We start from the raw sequence: 26,080 nt of genomic DNA on the forward strand, positions 1-26,080 counted from the left end.
CACATTTTCTCCCCAAATTCCGTCACATTGGGAAGGTATTTTTGCTACTTCACTAGTTCTGGGCCTACAGTTTTCTTTCAGTACTTCAAAGATGTTACTCTCTTCTCTATCTTTATGCCTCTGTACATAATGTATTTTTGTTCCTAAAGCTACTTTAGAGACTTTTCCTTTATTACTGGTTTTAAGCAGGTTGGCAGTAACAAAATTTAATGTGGTTTCCTTAATCTTTCTTGTGCTTGGAGATGTTGAGCTTCTTAGATCTATAGATGTATAGTTTATACCAAATATGGAAAATTTTACTCCATTATAATTTTTTCCAATATATTTTTATTTTCCCTTTCCCTTTCCATTTGGGGATGACAATTATATATTAGTGTTATTAGAGTTGTCCTAAAACTTACCCTTTTTGCTGTTATTCTCCGTCCCATTTTTTCTCTGGTTTTGTGTGGCATTAACAACAGGTCACATGCTATGGAGGAAAAGATATGTGAATTTGAAGGCAGCAATGGAAAGCAGCAGCCTGTTCTAACTGAAATCTCATGTAACGGAAATATCAGCTGATGTCACTATGTGCCCTTTGAGATTTAAGTTGGTTTTTTGTTCTATTTATGGGACAATCCTATTGTCTTCTCCAAGCTTTCTGGAAATTTCCACCCTTTTCGCTTCTCATCATGGTTGCCTAGAGTTCCCACTCTCAACTCTTCCTGAACTCTTATGGCTCTTATTTCCCCTTTATTTAGAGCCTTAAATAAGGAACAGAATCTCATTTTAAATTATTCTTTAAAACACTCTGTATGTGCATAGTAAGCTTTTGTTGTTGGAGGATTGAGGTTTTATTTTGTCACAAAGGAGACAGTTTAAAAGTACTGCTAAAACTAGCAGTGATAACTAGCATTAAGCCCCCATTTTGCTTTTATAAGCAAAGTACTATGCTTACTATTAAGTACTTTGTGTGTTTTGCTCAGTGTAATTTTTGGAACAGTTCTATAAGATAAATATGGTTATTTCATACTTATCTTAAGGACTTACACATGGAGGGTTGTCCAAATCATCCAACTCATGCTGTGAAGATAGTAATACACTAGTAAGGTAGTCATTAAGTTTTTCTAAAGATTAGATGAGAGTTTGTGTGAGACACTGACTAGTATAGCGCCTGGAAATACAAGTTCTCAAAACAGGCCAGCCGTTGCTATAGATTGATAAAGCTTCAGATAAAATGTGATGTTTGAGATTTTCTTCAAAGTAATCTTGAGGACTTAGTGGGTGGATATTTTGACAAAATTGGCTATAAATGAATACTTTTTTTTTTTTTTTTTAAGATTTTACTTATTTATCTTTAGAGGGGAAGGGAAGGAGAGGGGGAGAGAAACATCAATGTGTGGTTGCCTCTCGTGAGTCTCCTCCTGGGAACTGGCCTGCAACCCAGGCATGTGCCCTGACTGGGAATCGAACCTTGATCCTTTGGTTTGCAGGCCTGAGCTCAATCCACTGAGCCACACCAGCCAGGGCAAATGAATACTTTTTGAAAGCGGGTGAAAGTTCTCATGGAATTGAACCTCTAAATTTATATTTGAAATTTTATGTAAGTTTTAAGTGGAATACCTGAGTTAAAAAAGAAACCGAGTCAGAATTACTATTTTATTTTTGATATACAGTTTGGATACAAACTCAGATGACTTATTTTCCTAGGGGTGCCAGAGTAAAATTTTATCAATTGTTTACATGCTGACCATTACTAAGAATAATACTACTATAATTGCTTGGCAAGAATAGTAGAATTCCTGTGCAGCCCAGGACCTGATAAGATTCTAAATGTGCATTCAAAAGTTATAGCTCTAAGTTATTAGCTAAGTGATTCTCAGCCTTTTAAAGAATAATCCTTTCCTTTTATTACTCATTGCTCATTATTTACTTATGAGAACCAGATTTTCAAAAACTTTTTAGTAAACTGCATTAATATATTTCTTTTTTAACTTTTTAAAATTGATTATGCCATTACATTCGTTCTATTTCCCCCCTCCGTTCCCCTCCACCCTGCACACCTCTCCCCTTTAGTTCTTGAACACATGTCTCAGGTTCTTTAGATTCTGGATTTCCCCTATTCTTACCCTCCCCCCTATTTTCTATCTACTGTCTATGCTACTGTCTATGCTTATTTTCTGTACCTTTTCCCCCCTTTTCCTTCTCCCACTCCCCTGTTGCTAATCCTCCAGGTGATCTTCATTTCTATGGTTCACTCCTGATCTAGCTGTCCTCTTAATTTGCTTTTGTTTTAGGTGTGGTTGTTGGTAACTGTGAGTTTGCTGTCCTTTCACTGTTCATCTTTTTTATCTTCTTTTTCTTAAGTAAGTCCCTTTAACATTTCATATAACAAGGGCTTGGTGATGATGAACTCCTTGAATCTGATCTTATCTGAGAAGCACTTTATCTGCCCTTCCATTCTAAATGAAAGTTTTGCTGGATAGATCAATCTTGGATGTAGGTCTTTGGTTTCATGACTTGGAATACCTCTTTCCAGCCCCTTTTTGCCTGTAAGGTCTCTTGAGAAATCCGCTGACAGTCTGATGGGAACTCCTTTGTAGGTGACAGTCCCCTTATCTCTTGCTGCTTCTAGGATTCTCTCCTTCATTTTAATCTTGGCTAATGTAATGATGATGTGCCTTGGTGTGTTCCTTCTTGGGTCCAACTTCTTTGGGACTCTCTGAGCTTCCTGGATTTCCTGGAAGTCTATTTCCTTTGCCAGAACAGGGAAGTTCTCCTTTATTATTTGTTCAAATAAGGTTTCCACTCGTGACTATTCCTCTTCCCCTTCTGGTACCCCTGTAATTCGAATGTTGGAATGTTTAAAGGTGTCCTGGAGGTTCCTAAGCCTCTCCTCCTTTTTTTGAATTCTTGTTTCTTCAACCTTTTCTGTTTGGTCATTTTTTCCTTCCTTCTGGTCCACTCCCTTGATTTGAGTCCCAGTTTCCTTTCCATTACTATTGGTTTCCTGTGCATTACCATTCATTTCAATTAGTTTAGCCTTCATATATTCCTCTAATTTGTGACTAAAATCAACCAGTTCTGTGAGGATCCTGATCACCAGTGTTTTGAACTGTGCATCTGAAAGTTTGGCTATTTCTTCATCACTTAGATTTATTGGCTCTGGGGCTCTGAGTTCTTCTTGAGCCATGTTTTTATTTCTTTGTGCCTGTTACGTATGAGGAGCGGAGCCTTAATTGTTTACCAGGGCCGGGGCACCCAGTTCGCTGGTTTGTGACGCTGTATGTGAGGGCAGGGTCAGAGAGGGAGCAATGGTGGTCTTCTCCGCTCGCCCAGTCCCTCCCACCACTGGCCCCTGCCTGTGTATCCGAGCAGAATTGTACGAGCCTGCTGCCCTGTGCCATGCGGTCTGAATGCTCGCCTCTTCACTGGTTTATCTGCACGCAAATGCTCGACTGAGCACAGACAGCCAGCCGCACCTCTTCCCTGTGTCCGCCTGTAGCTAGCCCGCACCTGGGATCCGCGCCTTAGGCTGCTTGTGCACCACCCAGTCCAGGATCTTTTTGGCCAACCCGCTCCGCTGTTGGCTTCGCCCCTCTTACCGGTTTAGCTGAGCATTTCGTTGTTTTCGGACTCCGTATTGTCGATTTTCTGTGTTGTTTGGTTGCATTTATTATTGTTAAAACTTTTTTGTTTTTAGATTTGGTTGTGTGCGGACGCAAGTTGTTTCCACCTACGCCTCCATGTTGGCGGAAGTCCTAATATATTTCTTAATAGGAAAAAAGCATATAAGCACAGTGATGAATTCTATTCAAAACCAGAATAACCAGTGGTATATTTATTATACTGAATTTCTATAATTTTAGCCAGAAGCACAGAAAGTCTTACTTAGCCTGTCCTGACTAAATCATAGGCCTATATAACTTTTACCTAGCTGTTTTGAAATATTAAAAATAGCTCATTGTGATTAAGAAGCCTATGAATCACTGCTTCAGCCCTGGCTAGTGTGGCTCAGTGGATTGAGTGTGGGCCTGGGAACCAGAGGATCACGGTTTGATTCCCAGTCAGGGCACATGCATGCCTGGGTTGCAGGCCAGTTCCCAGCGGGGGACACAATAAAGGCAACCACACATTGATATTTCTCTCCCTCTCTCCTTCCCTTCCCCTCTAAAGATAAATAAATAAAATCTTAAAAAAAAAAGAATCACTGCTTGATATGCAAGATTAAAATTTAAGAAACTGCTTTCATGTATTTACATATTAATCAGATTTACATTTAATCTGTTTATTGGTTATTTGTTCTCCCCATTTCTGAAGTATTTCAGTTATAATTTTGATTAGTTAGAAAAGAAGATGCAGTGTTAGTCTATTCTATTAGCTAAGAAAATCAGAAGTAGGATGTAGACAAAACTGCCTTCCTATTGTTCCTTTGTTTTGCAAGCTCCAGCTAGTATTTTTCTTCTAATAATACAATTGAAATTTATTCAAGTGAACAGTGACATATCTGATCACTTTGCAGTTAATATCTTGATGGTTCACTATTACTTATTATCTGAGTCCAACTTCAGCAAATGGCTCTTTACTTACCTACTTTCAGAGTTTTGCCTTCTTTTCCAAGACCTTTAAAAATAACAAATGGCTTCAGAATTAGTATTTTTTTGTCCATTCATATTTTTTCCCTCAATGAAAGCACCTTTCTGCTCTGGCTGGTGTGGCTCAGTGGATTGCGTGCAGGCCTGCAAACCAGAGGGTCCTGGTTTGATTCCCAGTCAGGGCACATGCCTGGGTTGTGGATCAGGTCCCAGGTCCCAGATAGGGAGGACTTGAAAAGCAACCACTCATGGATGTTTCTCTCCCTCTCTTCTCTGACCCTTCTCCTCTGTCTAAAAATAATGAAAAATCTTTAAAGAAGAAAGAAAGAAAGCATCTTTCTCCCAAGTGTGTTTACCTAGAAAGCTCTTACTCATTTTTAACATTCAGCTCCGTTGTAAACTCTTAGGTAAGGGAAGGAGATGATGCGCGCTTTCACCTACGTGAATTCCTAGTGTGTTTCCTTGCCACTTGTTTATGTGAATGCAACAAAGATATTTTTGGAAAGGAAATTCTAAAATGTTTATTTTGAGGGGAAAAGAGAAATGAATTTGCACAAGATTAAATTTCTTAATTAATATATTTGTGAATTATGATTCTGGGACCTTTCTACCCAGTGCTTTTCTTTTTTGTCCTGACATAATCAAACTCTGCATCAAAAGATCTTTCTTCCTCACAATATAAAACTTATTAAGTCAAAAGGATTACCAAGTTAATCCCATATTCCTCCTTTATTTTTACAAATTTAACAAAAAAATTCTATTTTGGACGTGGAGAAATTATGGTAAATAAATGCCGCTCTTCAATGAAGGAGCTGTCTTTGCGTCACCTTGGTAACAGTAGGGCCTCTTTTTTAAAAGCCCTTTAAATTAAGGTGCCCACATGTTTTTGTGCTGTTTAATATCTAATGTAAATTATAGTGTGCTAGACTTTACAATATAGACAGCAGTATTTTTTGCTTTAAAATATTTGCCTTAAAATTGTAAAATGGTAAATTTTTAATGTCTATTTTGCTACAATAAAAAATTCTTACTGCACAAAATAGAAACCTCATTGCCAGACGTTCTCTGTAACACTGATGATTCCCATATTGCTTTATACTTCGTTCTTACACTGCTTTTTATTTTTCCTTTATCTCTTGAAACCCACCATAAGCAAACTTTCTTTAATGTTTACAACTATATCACCTTTCCTCCTGTATTTACCTTCACTGAGACTTTCACTGAAGATCCAAGTACCTAGATGCTTCTAGTCTTCCTCTTCATCTCAGTTCCTGCCTGTAGTGATTTCGGTACCCATATAGACAGGTACAGCTTTGGCAGGGGCTTGAATACCTTAGTTCCAGTGACACCCCTCCCTGCTTTGACTCTGCCTTAGCTAGGCATTCAATTTTTAGGTTATACTGTGGATCTTACTTTAACTCAAGCCATATGAACTCCCAAATCACCAAGGTGCTGATCTCTGATACATTATGTTGTTCAAGCTTACTTGTTTAACTGTACCAACTGGTTTTATACTTTGATTACTCATCTGAGCTACCATCATAGGTTTCTAGTTGCTCTTCCCCTTCTCTCTTCCTTGGATCTGTCTTTCGTATTCTTGTCTGATTATTGTCCTAGAATGTGTATCTGATTCCTACATCTTGGTTAGAATTCTCCAAGGGTTTCCCATTACCGAGAGAATGAAAATCCAAAAATTAGTTTGGTTATACTCAGCCCTTCACTGTCTGTTCTCAAGTTTATTAGTCATTGTCTCATATTCTGACCTTTGCATGGTTTTCTTTGGCTAAATGGAATTATTTGTAGTTCCTATGTGCCTTTGTTGTGACTTCCATGTGAAGCTCTCCTTGGTAGTGAGACAGAATAAGGTAGTCTGCTGTTGCAAACTAGATAGGAGGTCTGTACAGAAAGTATCTACCCATGTAATATGAAAAATAGAGACACAGGGCAATTAATGCCTCGGCCCCCTTCAAAGTAGGCACATTAGGACCTCACCCAGTTCTCCCAGTCGCCATCAGCTGCCCATCATATTTTCCCGAATCTCATCAATGGTCTGAAATCTCTTTCTTTGCAAAGGTGATTTTAGCTTTGGGAAAAGTAGGGTGGGCTGAGTCACCTGGGTGATTTGATGTTTCACCAAAAATACTGCAGATGTGATGCAAGAGCAGGCGTGTTGTTGTGATGAATCTGCCAGTGCCCAGTTGCCCATAGCTGTGGCCTTCTGAATCATTCCAGTAGTATTCATGGAGGAATGTTCAAGCTTAACACAAAATTCAATGCAGAGTTGTTGTTCTACTTGCTCAGTCATTTTGAATGTGATGGCCACACAGTGCACATGCTCACTCAACAGCGGCTTCCACCCGCCACCTGAGTAGTAGTACAGTGAAGTCATTATTGTCCACAATGTACATTCCAGTCCACTCTCCTTGGCTGCCAGGTTATATCAATGTCATGCAAACCGTTCTTGTATTAACAACGTCTGGACTTTTTCTGGGCAGACCTTGTATACCTCCATCATAGCCCTTATCATTGTGCTAGCTATTGTTTTATATTTGTGATGATTTATTATGAGCATATGAACAGTGATAGATTTTTTTTAAGTCCATGTGCTTCTAGCATGTAGAAGAAGCCCCAGAATATTTATTGACTGAATGAACAATTTACACGAAGGAAATGAAACTAGCAAAGAAAATTATTCTGCCTTTCTAGTAACCAATGAACTGTAGTCTTACTATCAAGTCTTAATTTTCACTGTTGTAATACTAGAAAATTTTTAATATACATCACTCATGTTGATAGTTACAATAAAACTGATGTCAGTGATTTTTTTCATTGATAAACTCTTTTTGGAAAAATTTGACAACATAAAGCATCTAGAACTGAAAAAATGTTTTAAGTGGTAATTATAAAGACCAAATAAAGACTAAAAGTCAGATGCAAAATTACATGTATATTATGATTACAGTTGAATCTAAAGATGCATAGTAAGAGACTGAGGAATTATATATTAGAGTGGTAGCAACTTTATGATGTTGGAAATATGGGTGGTTTTCTTTTGAAAGTATTTTCTATGATGTGGTTATATCTTATGGTATAAAATGTATACAACATATGCCAGTATTAGGATTAAAAAAATTTAGTCCTGAATCAAAATTCTAATGTAAAGAGCCCACACTTGAACAGTTTTTGAGTAATTTTTTAATCTTACAGTGGCTTTTCAGCATTGGGTCTGATGGGGAGGGACTGGTAGTTAAAAGCTGATATGACACAGGTACGCATGGCCAGCATAGCATGTTGATCCATTTAAGTAAGGTTTCCGGGTTTGTCCATGCAGCTATGCTTCAGTTCCAAAATGTTCATCATAAATTTCCTGTTTTAAATGTCATTTTTGTTTTGGTTTTAAGGTACCAGTTTTTAGAAGAAGCTTTTCAAAACCAGAAAGGTGCAATTGAGAACCTACTGGCTAAACTTCTTGAGAAGAAGAATTATGTTCATTTTGCAGCTACTCAGGTGCAGAATAGGTAAGTGTGTTGCTGTAAAACTATAATTTCACTTTCATGATTATTAAACACGGTCCAATTTAAATGTTTTTTTAATATTAAGCATATTAAAATACTATTTTGGGGGAGGGGTAAATGGTATAAGTTTCAGTTTAGACTATATTTGTTAATTAAGTAAAATTTAATAGACCAAAATTTTGAATAGTCTCTTAGGTTGGGTACATCTTTGACTGTTTTTATAATTAGTAAGACTGTAATGTTGGTAAGCCTTAGTTAAATGTGAAAAACGCAATTGATACATGGAGTTGAATTACAAAATTTTAACTACAGACTATTGAAGACACAATAGAGGAGAGTGAAGAGTGGTGGGCAGATTTATTTTTTCATATCTAAAACAAGCACTAAAAAAACAGTACTTCTTAGTAGTAGTATTATAAGGTGAATATATAGCACAGTTTCTAGCACAAGGTAAAGTCTTAAATTTTTATTTTGATTTGATAAAATTCTGTTGATTTATCAATAACACCATCAGCATTACAAATTATGTATTGGTTCCTTTCTAAATAAGTTTATTGATAAAGTAGGTGGGAGTAAGTTCCAGAAGTGAAGACAAAATGAGGATCTTTAACGTAGGATGACAAGCACTCGGAGCTGGCATGATTAAAACTTGTGTGTTCCTGGGGGGTGGATAGGGTTGATAGTGTTTGTTCTTTGGATTCACAAATAATATGACTTTTAGGTACTTGCAGAATATTACAGTTAATTTATGATTATTTAAAACCAAATTTCACATAGTACTAAAAATATTAAATAGATGAATGAATGGTACATTATGAGTTAGAAAACAGTAAGTACATTATATATTGAACAGTAAGGTGGTAGAGTTTTCATCTTAAGAAGTTGCAGGTATATGTGAATAACACTAATCACGGATGGTTAGGTTCTTGTGTATGTCAGGGTGTTTTGGATGTGCTGACGTGTTGTGGGTGATGCTGGAGACAGTAACTGTCTTCTCATAAATTACATATGGATGTCTTTTTCAGAGAAAGGATGGTGAGTTGATGCATATGGCAATCTCATATTTTTGTCTATATGTTTTTGTACATATTTTTCATTTATGTTCTTGAATCTGTGTGGAGAAGTAGAACAAGAAGTTTATGTTTTATAAGATTGCAAAGGATTGGAAAGATTGATGGTTTCATCTTCAGAAAGCCTTAAAAAAAGGTGTTAAAATCTCTAATGATACTTTCCCTTTTAGACACATTTTTTGATGACCTGTCTTCATTTTTTAATACACATTCATTTTTTTTCTTTGACATGATTGAACATACAGTAGGCATTCCTAAGTCCAATGAGAGTCTGACTGTGGCTGACTGTTCACTGCTTTGAGCACATTTGATGATTTTAGTCTTCGGCAAAATCATTTTGAGTCCCCTATGTCTTATGAGTAATCAGAATACTCATTTTTTAAAAAATGTTTTTCATTAACTTTAAGAACAGAATTGAATAAAATTTTTAAATAAGTTTCCAAATAAGCACCGATATACAGACAAAGGAGGGAAAACTATGTTATTATGATTGTGTTGAAAGTTACTCAGATTTGATTTTGGCAAATTAAGGTCAATTTAGGGGTTGAAAGTGTGGGTTAAATATGGTTTGTACAGAAGCAGGGTTGAAGCTTCTTCAACTTTGAAAGTTGAAGGCTTTCTTATTGTTGTTTAACATTTTATTTATTTATATTGGTGGGATTTCCCCCTTTCTAATTTGTAAATAACAGGATATCAGCTATTTCTTATTTGCAACAAAAACTTTTTTAACCACAGTGGTAACTTACATCTATTTCTAGAACTTTTAATAGCTATTTTGAACGAATGAATTGAAAATGTTTTATGCCTTTAACTGCATACAGTAAGAAACCATTTTGAGAAGATCTGTGAGAAGGGGTATGTTAGGATCCATGTGTGAAGTGGTTAAGTTATGAATGAAAATTAATGCCTCTAAGCTTAATTCCTACTATTTGAAAAGATAATTATTGGTTGCAACATTGGGGGTTTTTTGCACATTGTTCTTGAAAAGCATTAAGATTAATTAGAACCAGTGTGCCAGAATTGATACTAACCAGCCATTGTTGATGTCAAATGTCTGTATAGTATGTTTGTTATAGGAACGAGAGGAGAGTGCCATCTAGATTAATAAACTGGCCTTTATGAATTTAATTTAAAATGACAATATTTAATCCATTCTTTGTCTATATATATATAACTTGTTTTGACTAAATTGAGTGGTTGGCTCTGCTGAAACATAAGTTACACATTTTGACAAAGGTTTAATTTTAATTGCTTGGTTCAGTGCCCAGATGGATGAATTTCTGTAATAGTTGATGATTTAGAGATAAATTGATAATCTGATGATGCATTTCTCTTCAGGATAAAAGAAGTAAACGAGACTAACAAGCGAGTAGAACAGGAAATAAAAGTGGCCATTTTCACCCTTATCAATGAAATTAATAAGAAGGGAAAATCTCTCTTACAGCAGCTAGAGGTATGGTTCAAAGCCAAACTCAAACAAAAACTGCTTCTGTTACTCTTCAGCTGTTTTTAATGTTTATTGAAAGCTCTTTTAGATTGCTTGTGGGGGATAGGGAAGTAAACTACAAAACTTTTCTCATGTGCTATTGGAAAATGGACCTTTTTTCGAGTTAGTTACTTTGCCCCACAATGTAATACCACTGATTTTAGCTGGTTTTAAATTAGGAAAGAGTTCTGTCCTCTTAGGAATGAAAGAATTATTACTAAAATTTGATGTAAGTGCAGACAAGGCTGACCCATCACCTTGGTGTCCCCCTTCCCAGTTTAACTTTTACCTGCATATGAATGTGTATTGGGAGCCTGCTTGAATCATTTGCATGTTTCACTTTATTTTAAAAATATTCCATAGTTTTGCAAAAATTGCTCATTTTGAAAAATGTAAACTTTAAACTTACCGATGGTTTTGTTATATTAGGTCTTTGTTTTGCATATTGGAGATTAATATGTAGATGTAAATTTCTGGATGTGAATCCAGTCAATTTGTGAAATCCAAATTAAGTTTTAATCAAAGATGCATCTCTGTCGACTACAGTTGATTGGTTCTCAAAACTTCATACTCTTAAGTAGGCTTCAGATGATAGGCAGTTATATTTTCTGCACCACTTAATAATAACAGTTTCAACTACCTGAGTATTTGATTAACTTCATTACTATTAACTTCAGATTTTCCATAGCAGATTTTTTTCTGTTCCATTTTTTGTAGAATGCCAGAGAAATATTAGACACATAATTACATGCAAATTAAAGAAATTATGTTAGCATAGTGCTATTTCTGAATTTCATTTTTTCATTGAGATACAAAAGTACTCTAACACATACTGTTTTCTTAAAAAATAATTTACTTATTTTTGGAGGAGAAAGGAAGGAGAAGGAGGGAAAGAAACATCAATGTGTGGTTGCCTCTCATGTACCCCCCCACTGGGGACCAGGCCCAAAACCCAGGCATGCACCCTGACTGGGAATTGAACCGGTGACCCTTTGGTTCACAGGCTGACAGTCAATCCACTGAGACACACCAGCCAGGGCTCTAACACATATTGTTAAAGTTGGTGTTTTCTTTCCTGTTATATATCCAGCCAGTGGCACTTAAATCTGATAGATTTTTGTTTTCAAAAAGACCCTGTTAATAGAGAGAACACTGAGTATGCAACTGTTTTTGATGACTTTTAACTTACTGTAAATATAGTTTTACTATAGGTCTAAAATAATGTTTTTAAGCCATTTCAAGAACTTTGGAATTAAAGAGATGCCTTGTTATGCTAAAATATTCATAAATACCTAATAGTGAATTTGCCACACACTCTGTTACTGATGATTGAAATGATAGATGTTTTCTAGTGTAATGTGTTCCAGAACTTTGTAAAAAAAGAGTTTTTCCTAGGTTTTATAAGAGGGATGATTTCCAGTGAAGTTGTCAAACTTCTGTCAGCTCAATGCTGTTACTCATTGATTTACATTATAAAACGAAAAACTTGTTTCCTTAGGAAAAAATTGTCTGATAAATCAAGTTGACTGAAAAGGGGTTGAGAAGGACGTAGATGGGTTGTTTGGCGTGCTGGACCAGTGTCAAAGCATGGCGGGCGTCACCTCTCCTTCTGGGGGGCGTACTTCCCAGAATGCAGTTCATTTTTCTTCTGTAGCATTTCTTCCAGATTACTCTTTCCTTCAACTCTCACTCACTTGTTCTTTATAAACTTTTGTCAGATCAAAAGTTTCCCTAACCTCTACTCTTAAAGCTTTAAAATTCATCGTTCTCATTTTGTCTGAGTATTTAAAAGAAGAGATTTGAACATTATTTACCTCATGCCACGCTAGGAAGGGGCACTGAGAAAAAGGAAGTTTTCTTTGGCCTGAAAAGTGTAATAAGTTAAGATTATATAATGTTATTTCTAAAGGTCAGCTTATTATGCAATAGACTCCATGTAATGGGTTAGCCCAGCAATTTTCAACCTCTTTCATCTTATGGCACACATAAACTAATTACTAAAATTCTCTAACACACCAAAAAATATATTTTTTGCTGATCTGATGATAAAAAGTAAGCATAATTTTGAATCATTTGCACCAGATAGCTATTATTGTGTTGGCTGTTACCATTTAAAATTTTTTTATCCTCACCCAAGGACATGCTTATTGACTTTAGAGAGAGGGAAAGGGAAGGACACAGAGAAGGAGAGAAACATCGATGAGAGAGAGAAACATCCATCAGTTGCCTCTTGTACGTGCCCCGAGTGGGAACTGAACGTGCAACCTAGACATGTGCCCTGACTGGGAATCAAACCTGCAACCTTTTAGTTTATGGGACAGTGCTTCAGTCAGCTGAGCCACACTGGCCAGAGCATGTTGTCATTTTTTAATTTGACAATCTAAGGGAAATGACACCAGTGCCTCTGATTATAAATAGTCAGGTATTGCATGCTTAAAAAATTCTTGCACCACACTGGTTGAAAATTGCTGGAGTATCCTAATATAGAAAGACACTGTCTTTAACAAAGACATTTAATCTTTTGAAGGAAAATAATATATATGTAACATTAATTTCTGTATATGGAATGTCCTTTTTAGTCTGGACAACTAAGTTTCAGTCCCATTTTTGTGAGTGATTTTTCACTTGATTATTGGCTCATTGAATAAGGAGGAACTCATTAACTTGCCCGTTTTTAGCTTCTATTTGTACTGTTCCCATTTTTTAAAAGAAATAGATGTACTGTGTCATTTCCAATAGAAATTATGGCTTGATTTTTTTTTTTATACAGAATCCTTTGGTGACTCTCTTGTTCTGTTTCAGAATGTTACAAAAGAAAGACAGATGAAGTTACTACAGCAGCAGAATGACATCACAGGCCTGTCGCGGCAGGTGAAGCATGTTATGAACTTCACAAACTGGGCAATTGCAAGTGGCAGCAGCACAGCCCTGCTGTACAGCAAGCGACTGGTGAGACACACGGGTCTTTATTTTTAAGTCAGCTTCATTACACGTTTAGTGAACTGCACCTGTTTAAAGGGTAGATTTTGAATTTTGCCAGATGTGTTCGCTACCACATCAAGATGTAGAAAACCTCCATCGCCCACAAAAGTTTCCTTGTTCCCCTCTACCCCTGGCCCTAGGCAGTTACTCATCTGATTTCTGTGTTTTATAGAATTGCGTATCAGTGGAATCACACAGTATTCTATTTGGAAGGTACCCTCAGAACAGCAGAAACTCAAGCATGTGCATTTGATTGCTAATGTAGATGTTAGATGGTCTTTCAGCACCGATACTGTCTCTCTGGAGACTGGCACTGTGGGGTTACATGAGCTTTTATGTCTTTATCTTGTATGTTTTTTCAAGTGATACTTAATTTTAAGACTAATGTGAATTTTTTCCCTTTAAGATTACTTTTCAATTGCGCCATATTTTGAAAGCTCGTTGTGATCCTGTCCCTGCTGCTAATGGAGCAATACGTTTCCATTGTGATCCCACCTTCTGGGCAAAGAATGTAGTCAATTTAGGTGAGAAATCATTAGTTCTATAAATTTACCTTGGAACACTGAATTAGGAGGAGGAAGCATGTAAAGCAAATTTTAGATACTGAAAGTTTTTTAACTTCACTCTAACGTATAAACTTGGAAAATATGTTTTTCATTGGAAACTCACTTAGACTCTGTTCATTACATTTTTAAGAATATTAAGAGTTTCCTGTATAGTTTTAAAAATGCATATCATTCTAAACGTTTCCCCACGTCTTTTAAATAGACATTGGCTGTTTCATTTTGAAAACTCAGCGAATGGATCTTCACTGTCTGGAAGAAAGTGTTAGATGCTCAGTAGTTTGTATGTAATTGTACCACATCGTCCTCTAGAGGAGGACGTCCAGGTTGCTGATGTGTCTGAGAGGCGTGTCCTGAGGAATGTTTGAAGGGTCAGAGTAGCTTGTTTGACATGGAAGAGGAACGGACTTTGCTTTCGTCACCCCACGGTGTGGGACTACAGAACACTGGTGAAAGTTACGGAGCAACGGACCAGTTGCTCTGCTTGTACTAAGGCAAAACCGTAAAACTTTTCTAAGCAGAGTTGTGTACAGATTGAGTAAACTCACTTTTCAAGGAGCCAGATTCTTACCATTGGAAGCCGTAAAAGCAGAAGCGACTTCCATAAAAAAGTAATCTTTGTGTTTGTTCAGATTTGGCTATAGCCTTAGATCAGGCGTCAGCAAACTGTTTTGGAGTGGCATGATAGCTAAGGTTGTTTTTTACATTTTAAAGGATTATAAAAACAAATAAATAAAATATACATGACAGTTTTCGTGAAGTCTGAACTACTACTATCTGGCTCATTACAGGAAAGGTTTGACAGCTCTACTTTATATCAGACCTTCCTGAAATTTCCTCCTCCTTTTAGAAAGCAATGGGCTCTGTGAAAAGTAAGGAAAATTGTCATTTCTAAGGACATATTTCCACAGAAGACAGTTTTGTAGCATTGTAGTATTCTGCCCTGCATTTTTGGCAATTCAAAGGCAGATGGAATCAGCAGTTGTAATCTTGAGTATTCTTGTATCTTGTCAAAGGAGAATTGATTTAGTTGGATTAGATGGGCCTCCTCTGATAACATCTCTTTTAGCTCTCTAGTTTTCTGTACATGTATGTAAATAAGGAATATATTCTCAATAATCAAAAGTCAATTATTTGGCTTTGGACTATACTAGGTTTCTGATCTTTATCATCTTTTAAACCTAGCTCCCATCTCTACTGTACTGTCGGAAGCTTTGAGTTCTGAGAGTTTTCAGAGGAAAGGGGAAAAGATAATGATTAATCCACAAAATGTAGATGATTTATTTGGTTATGTACAAATCATTCTCATTTTTTAAATCTTTCAGGTAATCTAGTAATAGAGAGTAAACCAGCTCCTGGGTATACTCCTAATGTTGTAGTCGGGCAAGTCCCTCCAGGGACAAACCACATTAGTAAAACCCCTGGACAGATTAACTTAGCACAGCTTCGACTCCAGCACATGCAACAGCAAGTGTATGCACAGAAGCATCAGCAGTTGCAGCAAATGAGAATGCAGCAACCCCCTGCACCTGTAGCAACGACGACGACAACAACACAGCAGCATCCACGACAGGCAGCCCCTCAGATGTTACAACAGCAGGTGAGTATTACATCACTGAATTATTGATGTATCTGGTGAAAACTTCAGGACTACACACTGTCTCCTATAGATGAGTCGTGCATTTCAAATTGACATGTAGGGAAAGAGCTCCAAGGTCAGAGTTTAAATACTGTTCTAGCTATGGCAGAGTCATTGTGAGGAAGGACAGACAGTAAGTAACCATGGGAAACAAAATTAACTCACTAGTACACAGATTATTGTTCTTCATACCAGATTCTTTTTTTTTTGGTTTGTACACGTGGTTTTGGGCCAGAGCCAGATTATTTTTGCCCAATTTCTAATAATGTGATTTGGGCTTTTGTTAAAACCATTCCCATCCTTGTACCTCTCCTGCCTTCTCCTCCCCGATCCAAAGTTGGGAAAGTTAATGCTTTAAACACATACAGACCTTGAGAGAAGGGGCTTTTGGGCTAGAGATGAGGAGAATGACTTACTCGCTTTTTAATTTATACTCTTATGTATCCTGACAGAATTACTTTTACCGTAACATTTTATGAGAAATATAAATTTATTAAAAACATTATGTAGCCTCCCAGGCTGATCAGCGTGCAAGCAATGCAGAGGAACAACATGAACTGTGGATCTTTCCAAGCCCACCAGATGAGACTGGCTCAGAACGCTGCCCGGATTTCAGGGATTCCCAGGCACAGCGGCCCTCAGTACTCCATGATGCAGCCACACCTCCAAAGACAAGTATGCCTAGAGTTACATTTGTAAGAACCATACAATTTTAAAACTAAAAGACACCATTTTTCTTCATCAGTTGGTGGGAGGCGGGATCATTGATACCTTTGAGAATTTGAGGAATGCTGTGTATCTTCTTGCCCCAGAAAAATGCATGTAGATATAACATTTTGTATTTAATTTTAAGGGTTTATTTGATGCCATTAAATTTTTATGTACTCTGGGTTTAGAACCCTTAATCTAGTTCACCCAATTCATTTTACGGAGTTAAGTAACACAGGAGCTTGTTATTTGTCCACAACCACAAGATACAATGGTGAAATCGAGATTAGAACCTTCGTTTCCTGCAGTTGTGGGTATTTTTTCTGCTCTTTTAAACATGAAGTTTTGAACCTAATACATAAAAAGGACTTTGAAAACAAACCTGTGCTATTATTAATTTTTGTTTTTACTTCTCTCTACTTACTGTTGTTCTTTTCAGGATATAGATATGCCTACCCTTAAAAATAAATGTATTCAGAGACACATTTTCTAGTCTTTGCCGGAATAATATTACAGATTGATTATCTTTATATAGGAGACATGATTTTTAAAGATTTTATTTATGTACTTTTAGAGAAGGGGGAAGGGAGAGAGAAAGAGAGGGAGAGAAACATCAATTGGTTGCCTCTCATAAGTGTCCCAACCAGGGACCAATCCCACAATCCAGGCATGTGCTTTGACTTTGACCAGGAGTCACACTGGTGACCCTTTTGCTTTGCAGGACATTGCCTAACTATCTGAGCCACACTGGTCAGGGCAGAGACATGATTTTGAAACGAAGCTACTTTTACATGGGTTTTCTAGTTATACAATAATGCGGTTCACTCTTTAACAGTGATGTTTCTTTAAAGACCATCACAGTGACTTGGAGGCCTTGCCAGAAACAGCTTCAAAGCCATACCCTCCAAATCAATTTCTAGGAGTGATACTCAGAAATGTGTAAACGCTTACTAACTAACTCTCTTGGATCAGTCTGTGCACTAACATTGACAAGTACTATCTTCTTAGAGCAGCGGGCCCTCAGCTTTTTGGCCCAGGCACTTCTGGAAAGGCTTTGGAAAAATACATGCTCCCTCGCATTTTCATTATAAGTTTAAGTGTAGATGGTTGCAAGGATATGGTTTGTTTCTGGTATGTTGTAAATACTTACATAAAGTACAACACAGTTTAAAAAAATTATTTTATCCTCACCTGAGGATATTTTTTCACTGCTTTTACAAAGAGAGCAAGGGCGAGAGAGAGAGAAACGTGGAATGGTTGCCGTCTGTAAGCACCCCAACCAGATATTGAACTCAAGACCTGGGTATACTCCCTGACCAGTAATCGAACCCATAACATTTCAGTTCTGGGACGATGCTCCAACCAACTGAGCCACACACTGGCCAGGGCTAAAACCTTTATTTTAGTCTAGTGAGTGAATCCACTGGAGTCCCAAATACCATGGCAAACTCTTTGTCTTTTTTCTAATTCTCCTCCTGTGGACATGCTCACTGATTTTAGAGGGAGGGGAAGGGAGGAAGGGACAGGGAAAAACACCCATGTGAGAGAGAAACGTCCACAGTTTGCCTTCCGAGTGCGCCCTGACTGGTGACTGGGCCTGTAACCCGGGAATGTGCCCTGATGGAGAATCGAACCTGCAACCTTTCGGTTTATGGGACAACATTCCAACAACTGAGCCAGATCGGCCAGGGATCTTTTGAAAGTCAACATTTTATACTTCCTTCTTTCCTGGAAGTTGACTATTTCTTCTATTAATTCTTCTGTAGCATTTTATCATAATATGTATATCTGTCTGATAAAGTTATAAATCAGTCTTGGAATTTTTCTGTGGAAAAATGTCTTTTAATTTTACAATTCTTAAATATCTAGTGATAGTAAGGCTGTTATTAAACTGACTATCTTTAGATCAGACTTTATTATAGTTATTCCTGTATAGTTGTTTAAACAACGTACATGTTCACATGCTTGAAGAATATTAGGAAACATAAAGAGTAAAAATTTTGTAGATCTACATTTTTTTGTGCATGAAGCAGAACCTTTCCCCCCTTTCTTTCCATTTGTATGTGTTTGTATGCCTCTTATTGTTAGAGTAAGTTAGAATTCAACATCAATCTTTATTACTAGCTTGTGTGTGTGGGTTTTTTTATGTAATGCTTGGGAAACTTGTTCACAAAAGAATGTATCTGGGAAATAAATGAATATTTCTCAATTCTTTGGGCATTTTCTAGGTTATCAAAGCCTAATCTCACAATGAGCTATGAAAACTTTTAAAAATCTTATCAAGTCTTTATCTTAATTTTTGTTGCTCATCAAATATCAGAACCCACTTAAAGATTAGTTAGACAAGTTTTGGAGCTAGGCACTGGATCAGCAGCTTGACAGCTTTCTTGTACCTCTGCTTCCCTCTCCCCCCCTCCCCCTCCTTCCCTCCCCGTCTCTCAAACCCTGGGGTTGTAGTAGATGGGACTAGGAATTGTCAGAGGTTTGCTTTAAAAAAAAAAAAAAGATTTTATTTGTGTTTAGACAAAGGGGAAGGGAGGGAGAAAGAGAAAGAAACATAAGTGTGCGGTTGCCTCTCATGTGTTCCCTACTGGGGACCCAGCTCGCAACACAGGTATGTGCCCTGACTGGGAATTGAACCAGCAACACTTTGGTTTGCAGGCCAGCACTCAATCCACTGAGCCACACCAGCCAGGGCCAGTTACTTTTATTTTTAAAAAGACAAAGACTCAAAAGAGGAATGTAGACAGAGTGGTGGTTTTCCTGGTACGCTGTATGAAGACTTACTTGGGGGTTTCTAGTTAACGTCCATCTTTGTTCTGAGTAAGACCATGTTACCAGACTGCCAGGTTGAAAATTATTGCCAAATCTGTTTTCTCCTAAATACTGCACAAAAATGAATAGAAAAATGAAAAGACTTAAGTTAGAATTACAGTTTTTCACCTATGTAAGTTTGAGAGAGCTTGCTTGTTTCTCAACCATAGGTATCTGACGCTTGTATATCCTTCCTAAGTTAAAACTGGTTGTCAAGGTACATTCCTGTTAGGATTATCTCGGCTGATTAAGTGATGATAACACTTCTTTCCTGACAGCACTCAAACCCAGGGCATGCCGGGCCCTTTCCTGTCGTGTCAGCGCACAACACAATCAACCCCACCAGCCCCACCACGGCTACGATGGCCAGTGCGAATCGCGGTCCCACCAGCCCGTCCGTTACGGCAATAGAGCTGATCCCCTCGGTTACCAATCCAGAAAACCTTCCATCGTTACCAGATATTCCACCCATACAGGTTTGGATTTAAGTTGAATGAAAGATTTCAAATCTTGTGTTCATTAGCATATTTGAGTATATTTTTCTGGTTGTTTTAAAATTTAGGTAAAACTTACATCTTTTGAAATTTCCAAAGAGTTGGTTATATTTGAATTTTTGAAAGTTACATGTGCTAAAACTAGCACTCCTCGATATTTTTAAGTTATAAGATGTAAACTGCTTATCTTTCTCTCACCTGCCAACAGGTAAATAAATCTTGACTTAGGTAAAGCCCTCTTTGTGTGGTTTGGATCCAGAGAGGAGACCCAGGACCAAAATGTGGTCAAGTCTTTGTCATTTCTGTTAGAGTCATTACGTAGACAGGCCGGACTGAGGAGGGAGAGGCTGGGGTGTGAGGCGCCGAGTGTGGGCTGGGACAGGGGGGGGCGTGGTGAGGGGAGGAAGGGCGTGGCGAGGGAGGGAGGGGCTGCAGGGCCTCTGAGGCGCACTGTACCTTTCCCTTCAGTGCTTTCTGAAATTTTGCTAATTTATTTGATTCAAAAACGTTTTGTATTTTTAAATGTAAATATAACCTTTGAAGATTATACTGAGTTGTATTCTCATGAGGTGCTGTGGGAGCAAGGTGCAGGCAGACTTCTGACTCGCTGGGGCCCTGACTGTCCATGGCTGCTGTTGAACATTTTAATATGTTTGATGGGTTTCTATGACTTACTTTAAGGGATGTTTCTTTAATTCCAGTGTTGTTTCAAAACCACTCATTCATTGTAAATTCCCTTAATCTGATTGCTTTCCTGATGTTAGGGGAGATCTTTATTGGCAAAGCAAGTTGTAGTTGTGTTGGTACTGAGAGTTCTGGACTATATATATGGAAATTTTTGGAGTATATAAATAAAATTGTTAAGTTATAAGTTTATAATTTACAAGGAATTTTCATAGATAGTGTATCAGTTTAATACTTGAAATCATTTCATATTTGTGTAATATCTCTACTTTATGGGTGAGATTAAGAAGTTAGTGATTTTCTCAGAGTCACCCAGTAAATGGAAAAGTTGCAATAGAAAGCGCAAATCCTGATTACCAACCAGTCCAACTCCTCCCCTATTCTATGAAGAGTAGATGTCAGGGAGGTAGTTTGGGATTGGAGGCCTGAGAAGGTATTAGTGTTGAGAGGCTTTGGGCACTCGGAGAAAGGTACGTGACAGTGTCCAAGGAGTCAGTCATTCACGTTATACTAAGCACGCACTGTATATTAAAGTCCTGGGGCATTAACAGTAAAAAGGTAAGACTTCATTTCAGGTCTTAAGAGAGTTGCTAATGTGAAACTTAACATAATTTGCTAGGGTCAGTCTGGCCCTTGGTCCCATCCTTTCTCACACAGACCAGGTGCTGGAAGTATAGGTGCTCCATGTCCTCTAAAGTTGGACATCCCAGGGGAAGTAGGCTCATGTTACACCTTCCTTGTCATCTCGCCCAGAAGAGCTGTGTGATCAAGAAAAGAAGCTCGGAATGTGTGCCCTCCGTGTTCAGTTTTTAAAGTGGGTCAGAGACTAGAGGTCATGACTTCACTGAGGAGCTTTTTCTTCCTTGCACATGTCTGATCTTATTTTTATTTATAGATTTATGAAACTATCATATGCTTTTAGAAATTGAGATGTAATTCACATACCATAAAATCCAACTTTTAAAAATGTACAATTCACTGGTTATTAGTCTATTCACTGTCACTACTGTGTCCAGAACATTTCACACCCAAAAGAAACTCTGGACCTGTTAGCAGCCACTTTCCATTCCCCTCTTCACCCTGGAAGCCACTCATTCCCACCCCGGAAACCACTCATTTCTTCCTGTTCCTGCCCAGGGCTGCCCCCATTCTTGGGCATTGTCTCAGGCTTCAGTCAGACAGGGAAAGTAAGGCAGCCAAGAGATCATGCATTTGCCTGTTCTGGACATTTTGTATGACTGAGATTGTATGTGGAGGGGCTCCGCCCACAGAGTGCTGCCCCCATCCTCCACAGATGAGAGTCAGTTTACCAAGATACGATCTGCTTGGGGAGGAAAGGTAGCCACTCTCTTAGAGGAAAAGGGCCTTGAACTGTTCCTCAGTGGGCTTTTATTGAGTTCAGTTTGCACAGGAATACAGGTACAGCTCATCAGCCATTGTCAGGCAGCAATGATCAAACAATAGATACCATTCAAAGAACTATGGGGACTTATTCTGCGGCAGGGTCAGTTAGCTAAAGGGCCATAAAACTTTGGGAAACAAACTCATTTTATGACTGGGCCCTTTTAGAAAATTAAGGGCATTCTTAGCAAAGCAGTTTTCACAGGATTTTATGCATTCTTTCTTAGGCCTGATCACTCCAGAGAACTGTGTGTTCCCGCCTAGGGCTACACCACCCTCTGGCATTGTTTCAGGCTTAAGTCAGGCAGGGGAAGTGAGGCAGCCAAGAGATTGAGAGATTTCCTGCAGACAGAATGAGGACTCAGACTATGTCGAAGCCTAAGGGTGAGGGTCCATCACCCCCTTTTTCTATAGCCCCCAAGTCCTTCCCTGATGGCCCCTTCATGACTGTGCCTGTCTTATGTCGTCCCTTCCTTGAGGAATCTAACCCATCATTGGCTAACCAGTCTTTTGCCCCGGGGGGCCAAGCAGAATGAAGTAAAGGAGGCAGAGGCAGCACCCCAGCCAGGAAGACAAGCTTTGTCTCAGTGGTTTATAGTCCCAAGGTCTTTTACTCAGACTTAGCCAACCAGGCAGGGTGGTTCCCAAAATTATACAGTATGTGACCTTTTGTGACTGGCACCTTTCACTGAGCATAGTGTTTTCCAGGTTCCTCCATATTATAGCATGTGTCAGTGCTGAATTCCTTTTTATGGCAGACTGTTCCGTTGTGTGGATGAACCACATTTGCTCATCCATCTATCAGCTGATGGACATTTGGTCTCCACTTTTGGCTGTGAGGAGTAATGCTTCTCTGAACATGTGAATGAACACAGGCTATCAGCTCTCGGTGCTGAATTTCTGGGAGTGGAAATTCAGGGTCATATAGTGAGTGTTTGTGTTTTGAGGAACTGCCAGACTCTTGTCCACAGTGGCTGCATTGTTTTGTAGTCCCGGCAGCAGTGTGTGCAGGTTTCTGTTCTCCACCTTCTCACTACCTCTTGTTACTGTCACTTATTTTTGAAAGGAATTAGAGGTGTTACCACAGAGTGACAAAGTAAGAAATAGTTAACCATATGAACCAGAATAGAAAGGGAAGCAAACCTATTATCTCTAGAAGAATCACTTTTCTCCTGTCTGGTAGTTTCCATGGCATAGGAAAAGGAAACCCGGGGAAGCTGTATGGGAGGAGGTGAGGCAGTGTTAATTATGTAACACAGACAGGCAGTAAACACAAAGACAGTTTTGAATATTTGCTGACGTATTTTAATACTGATCATCATGGGCATCCAGTATAGAGTAGAATTTGAATTATTTTTTATATCGCTATAGTACATAGTGATGATGCATGTTTGTGATTTGACTTTGAGGGAATATGTAGTGAACCTGGATACGTCTTGAATTTATAAATGAACCTTGGATTCTGTTCCTCATATGATCAAGAGATTAGTATTCTAATGATTTCATTCATATTTTTGTACATTTTTTTGTATTTGGCATATTAGTAACTTCGGATACTATATTGGATATTGTGAAATTTTGGAAAAACTTTCTGATACTTACATGCAAATTTAAATATTATAGAGTACTCATTTTTATACTATGTCCAACGTTGGCTAAATCAGTCTTTTCTTCCATCTTTGTCAGAGTGATAGATAAAAATAACACTGATTTTATTTGCATGGTTGGTTATCTTAGACTCATTGATATTTGTATTTGTTTCAGTTCATAGAAATTATTATATCACACATGTTCTATACAGTTATCCAGGGAGCTCAAAAACCATTGGCTTAGTGAGTAAGGGAATTGTTCTTCTAGTGAAACCTCTAACTTTACGGTGACTTTATCCGAGTCTAATGGAACCTGGAGGCAGATGCTGCAGCCACCATTTCCCTGTTGGGGACAGTAGTTTCTGGGAAGCCCGTGTCCTCTGGGTTTGCCTCTTCCTGTTCCCTCTTCCAGCCTTCAGGTTGTCTGTCTGCAGAGACACAAATTGCAGGCAGGAGAGTGTAAGAGAGTGGGAGCGGAGGTAGGTAAGGTGGGACTGTTTCATGTTTAGGTGAGACGGGGCCTGGTGCTGCCTGGGGCTTGTGTTGGCGCAGTAGCTGCCCCTCTTCACACGTCCTCCAGCAGTCACACTGCGGTGGCGGCAAGGGGTTCTCTGGTGATTAGAGTTTACGAGTAAAGCCACGGCCAAGGGCTGTGACCAGTGGGCAGGCACGGCTCCCAGTCTGCCTTCATTGTCCCTCGTGTTAGCCTGTAGCCTACCTCACATCCAGCGTTTACGTCGCTGACATGCAGCTCTCTGGGGCATTTAATGACAAATACTTTGTTAATGAGAAGGGCCTATTTTCTTTTTTAAAAATTGAGGTATAATTGACATCAAACATTATATTAATGTCAGGTGTATAGCATTAGTGATTGGGTATTTGTATACATTTCGAAATGACTACAGTGATCCCTCGCCTATTGCAGGAGTAACGTTCCAGAGACCCCCGCGATAGGTGAAAATCTGTGAAGTAGCAGTATTATATTTATTTTGTTATTTTTGTATATATATGTATATATATATAATTTTTAAGGCTTTATAAACCCATCTCACACTCCTATAAACCTTTCCCACTTTCTTATTAACCTTTTCCACACTCTTGTAAACACTTATATGCTCTTAAATACTTTCTACATTCTTTTTTTTTTTTTTAAGATTTTTTATTTATTTATCTTTAGAGAGGGAAGGGAAGGAGAGAGGGAGAGAAATATCAATGTATTGTTGCCTGTCATGGGTCCCCTACTGGGAACTGGTCTGCAACCCAGGCATGTGCCATGACTGGGCATCGAACAGCAATCCTTTGGTTTGCAGGCCCGCGCTCAGTCCACTGAGCTACACCAGCCAGGGCACTTTCTACATTCTTAAACCTACATAATTTTAACAACATGTAAAATTCTATATCTTTCAAAACCTGCGGTATAGTGAACCCGCTATAAGTGAACTGCAATATAGCGAGGGACGACTGTACCACAGTAAGTATGGTGACAGTTACCATCTGTCATTGTACAGTTACAAGTTATATTCTTGTGATGAGGACTTTTAATATTTACTCTCTTAGCTTTTAAGTATGGTATTATTTGAGTATTACTATCTGTACTCACTATGCTGTATGTATTACCTCCCCATGATTTATTGATTTTGTAATTGGAAGTTTGTATCTTTTGACTCCTTTCACCTGTTTCGCCCACCCACCTTCTCTTCTCTGTATCTGTGAGTTTGTTTTGTTTTCAAACTCCACATACAGGTGGGATTGTATAGTGTTTGTCTTTTTCTATCTGGCTTATTTTATTTAGCATAATACCCTCTAGGTTCCTCCATATTGTTACAAAATGTCAAAATTTCATTTTTTTATTGTTGAGCAATAATTTCATTGTGTATGCATATACATTTTCTTTATCCACTCATCTGTTGATGGACATATAGGTTGCTTCCATGTCTTGCCTATTATTAGTAATGTTGCAGTGAACATAGGGGTGCATATATCTTTTCAAGTTGGTATTTTTTGTTTCTTCAGATAAATACCTGGTGGTGAAATTGCTGGGTTGTATGGTAGCTCTATTTTTAATTTTTTGAGGAATCTCCATACTATATTCTATAGTGGCTCATCAATTCATAATTCCACCCTCAGTGTACATGGGTGGGTTCCCTTTTCCTGCCAGCACTTGTTACTTACTATGAGTTATTGATGATGGCCATTTTGATGTGTATGAGATGATCGATAGTTCTTTAGGGTTTAATATGCATTTCTCTGATGATTAGTGATGAGCAGGTTTCTTATGTCTGTTGGTTATTTGTATATCCTTCTCTCTTTTTTTAAAGATTTTATTTATTTATTTTTAGAGGGGAAGGGAAGGAGAGGAGGAGAGAAAAATCAATGTAGGGTTGCCTCTCGTGTGTCTCCCACTGGGCACTGGCCTGCAACCCAGGCATGTGCCCTGACTGGGAATCGAACCGCGATCCTTTGGTTCGCAGGCCCGTGCTCTATCCACTGAGGTACACCAGCCAGGGCTATTTATTTGTATATCCTTCTTAGAGAAATGTCTATTCAGGTCCTCTGTCCAT

The 26,080-nt window shown here is 38.3% G+C and overlaps 1 protein-coding gene across 3 annotated transcripts in view; it reads left to right on the forward strand.

Annotated features, from left to right (window-relative positions):
* TRIM33 (tripartite motif containing 33) overlaps positions 1-26,080 on the forward strand; it is a 112,543-nt gene that overhangs the window by 66,073 nt on the left and 20,390 nt on the right. For all 3 annotated transcript variants that reach the window (XM_053655870.1, XM_053655868.1, XM_053655869.1), the window contains exons 5-11: positions 7,976-8,092; positions 10,498-10,612; positions 13,448-13,594; positions 14,034-14,151; positions 15,516-15,790; positions 16,340-16,504; positions 19,630-19,827. In XM_053655870.1, coding sequence (XP_053511845.1) covers positions 7,976-8,092; positions 10,498-10,612; positions 13,448-13,594; positions 14,034-14,151; positions 15,516-15,790; positions 16,340-16,504; positions 19,630-19,827 — 1,135 coding nt within the window. The remainder of the gene's footprint in view (positions 1-7,975; positions 8,093-10,497; positions 10,613-13,447; positions 13,595-14,033; positions 14,152-15,515; positions 15,791-16,339; positions 16,505-19,629; positions 19,828-26,080) is intronic.

Source organism: Artibeus jamaicensis, unplaced genomic scaffold, assembly GCF_021234435.1.
Source record: "Artibeus jamaicensis isolate MK-2021 breed Jamaican fruit bat unplaced genomic scaffold, CSHL_Jam_final scaffold_1689, whole genome shotgun sequence".
In the NCBI taxonomy this organism is placed as follows: Eukaryota; Metazoa; Chordata; class Mammalia; order Chiroptera; family Phyllostomidae; genus Artibeus; species Artibeus jamaicensis.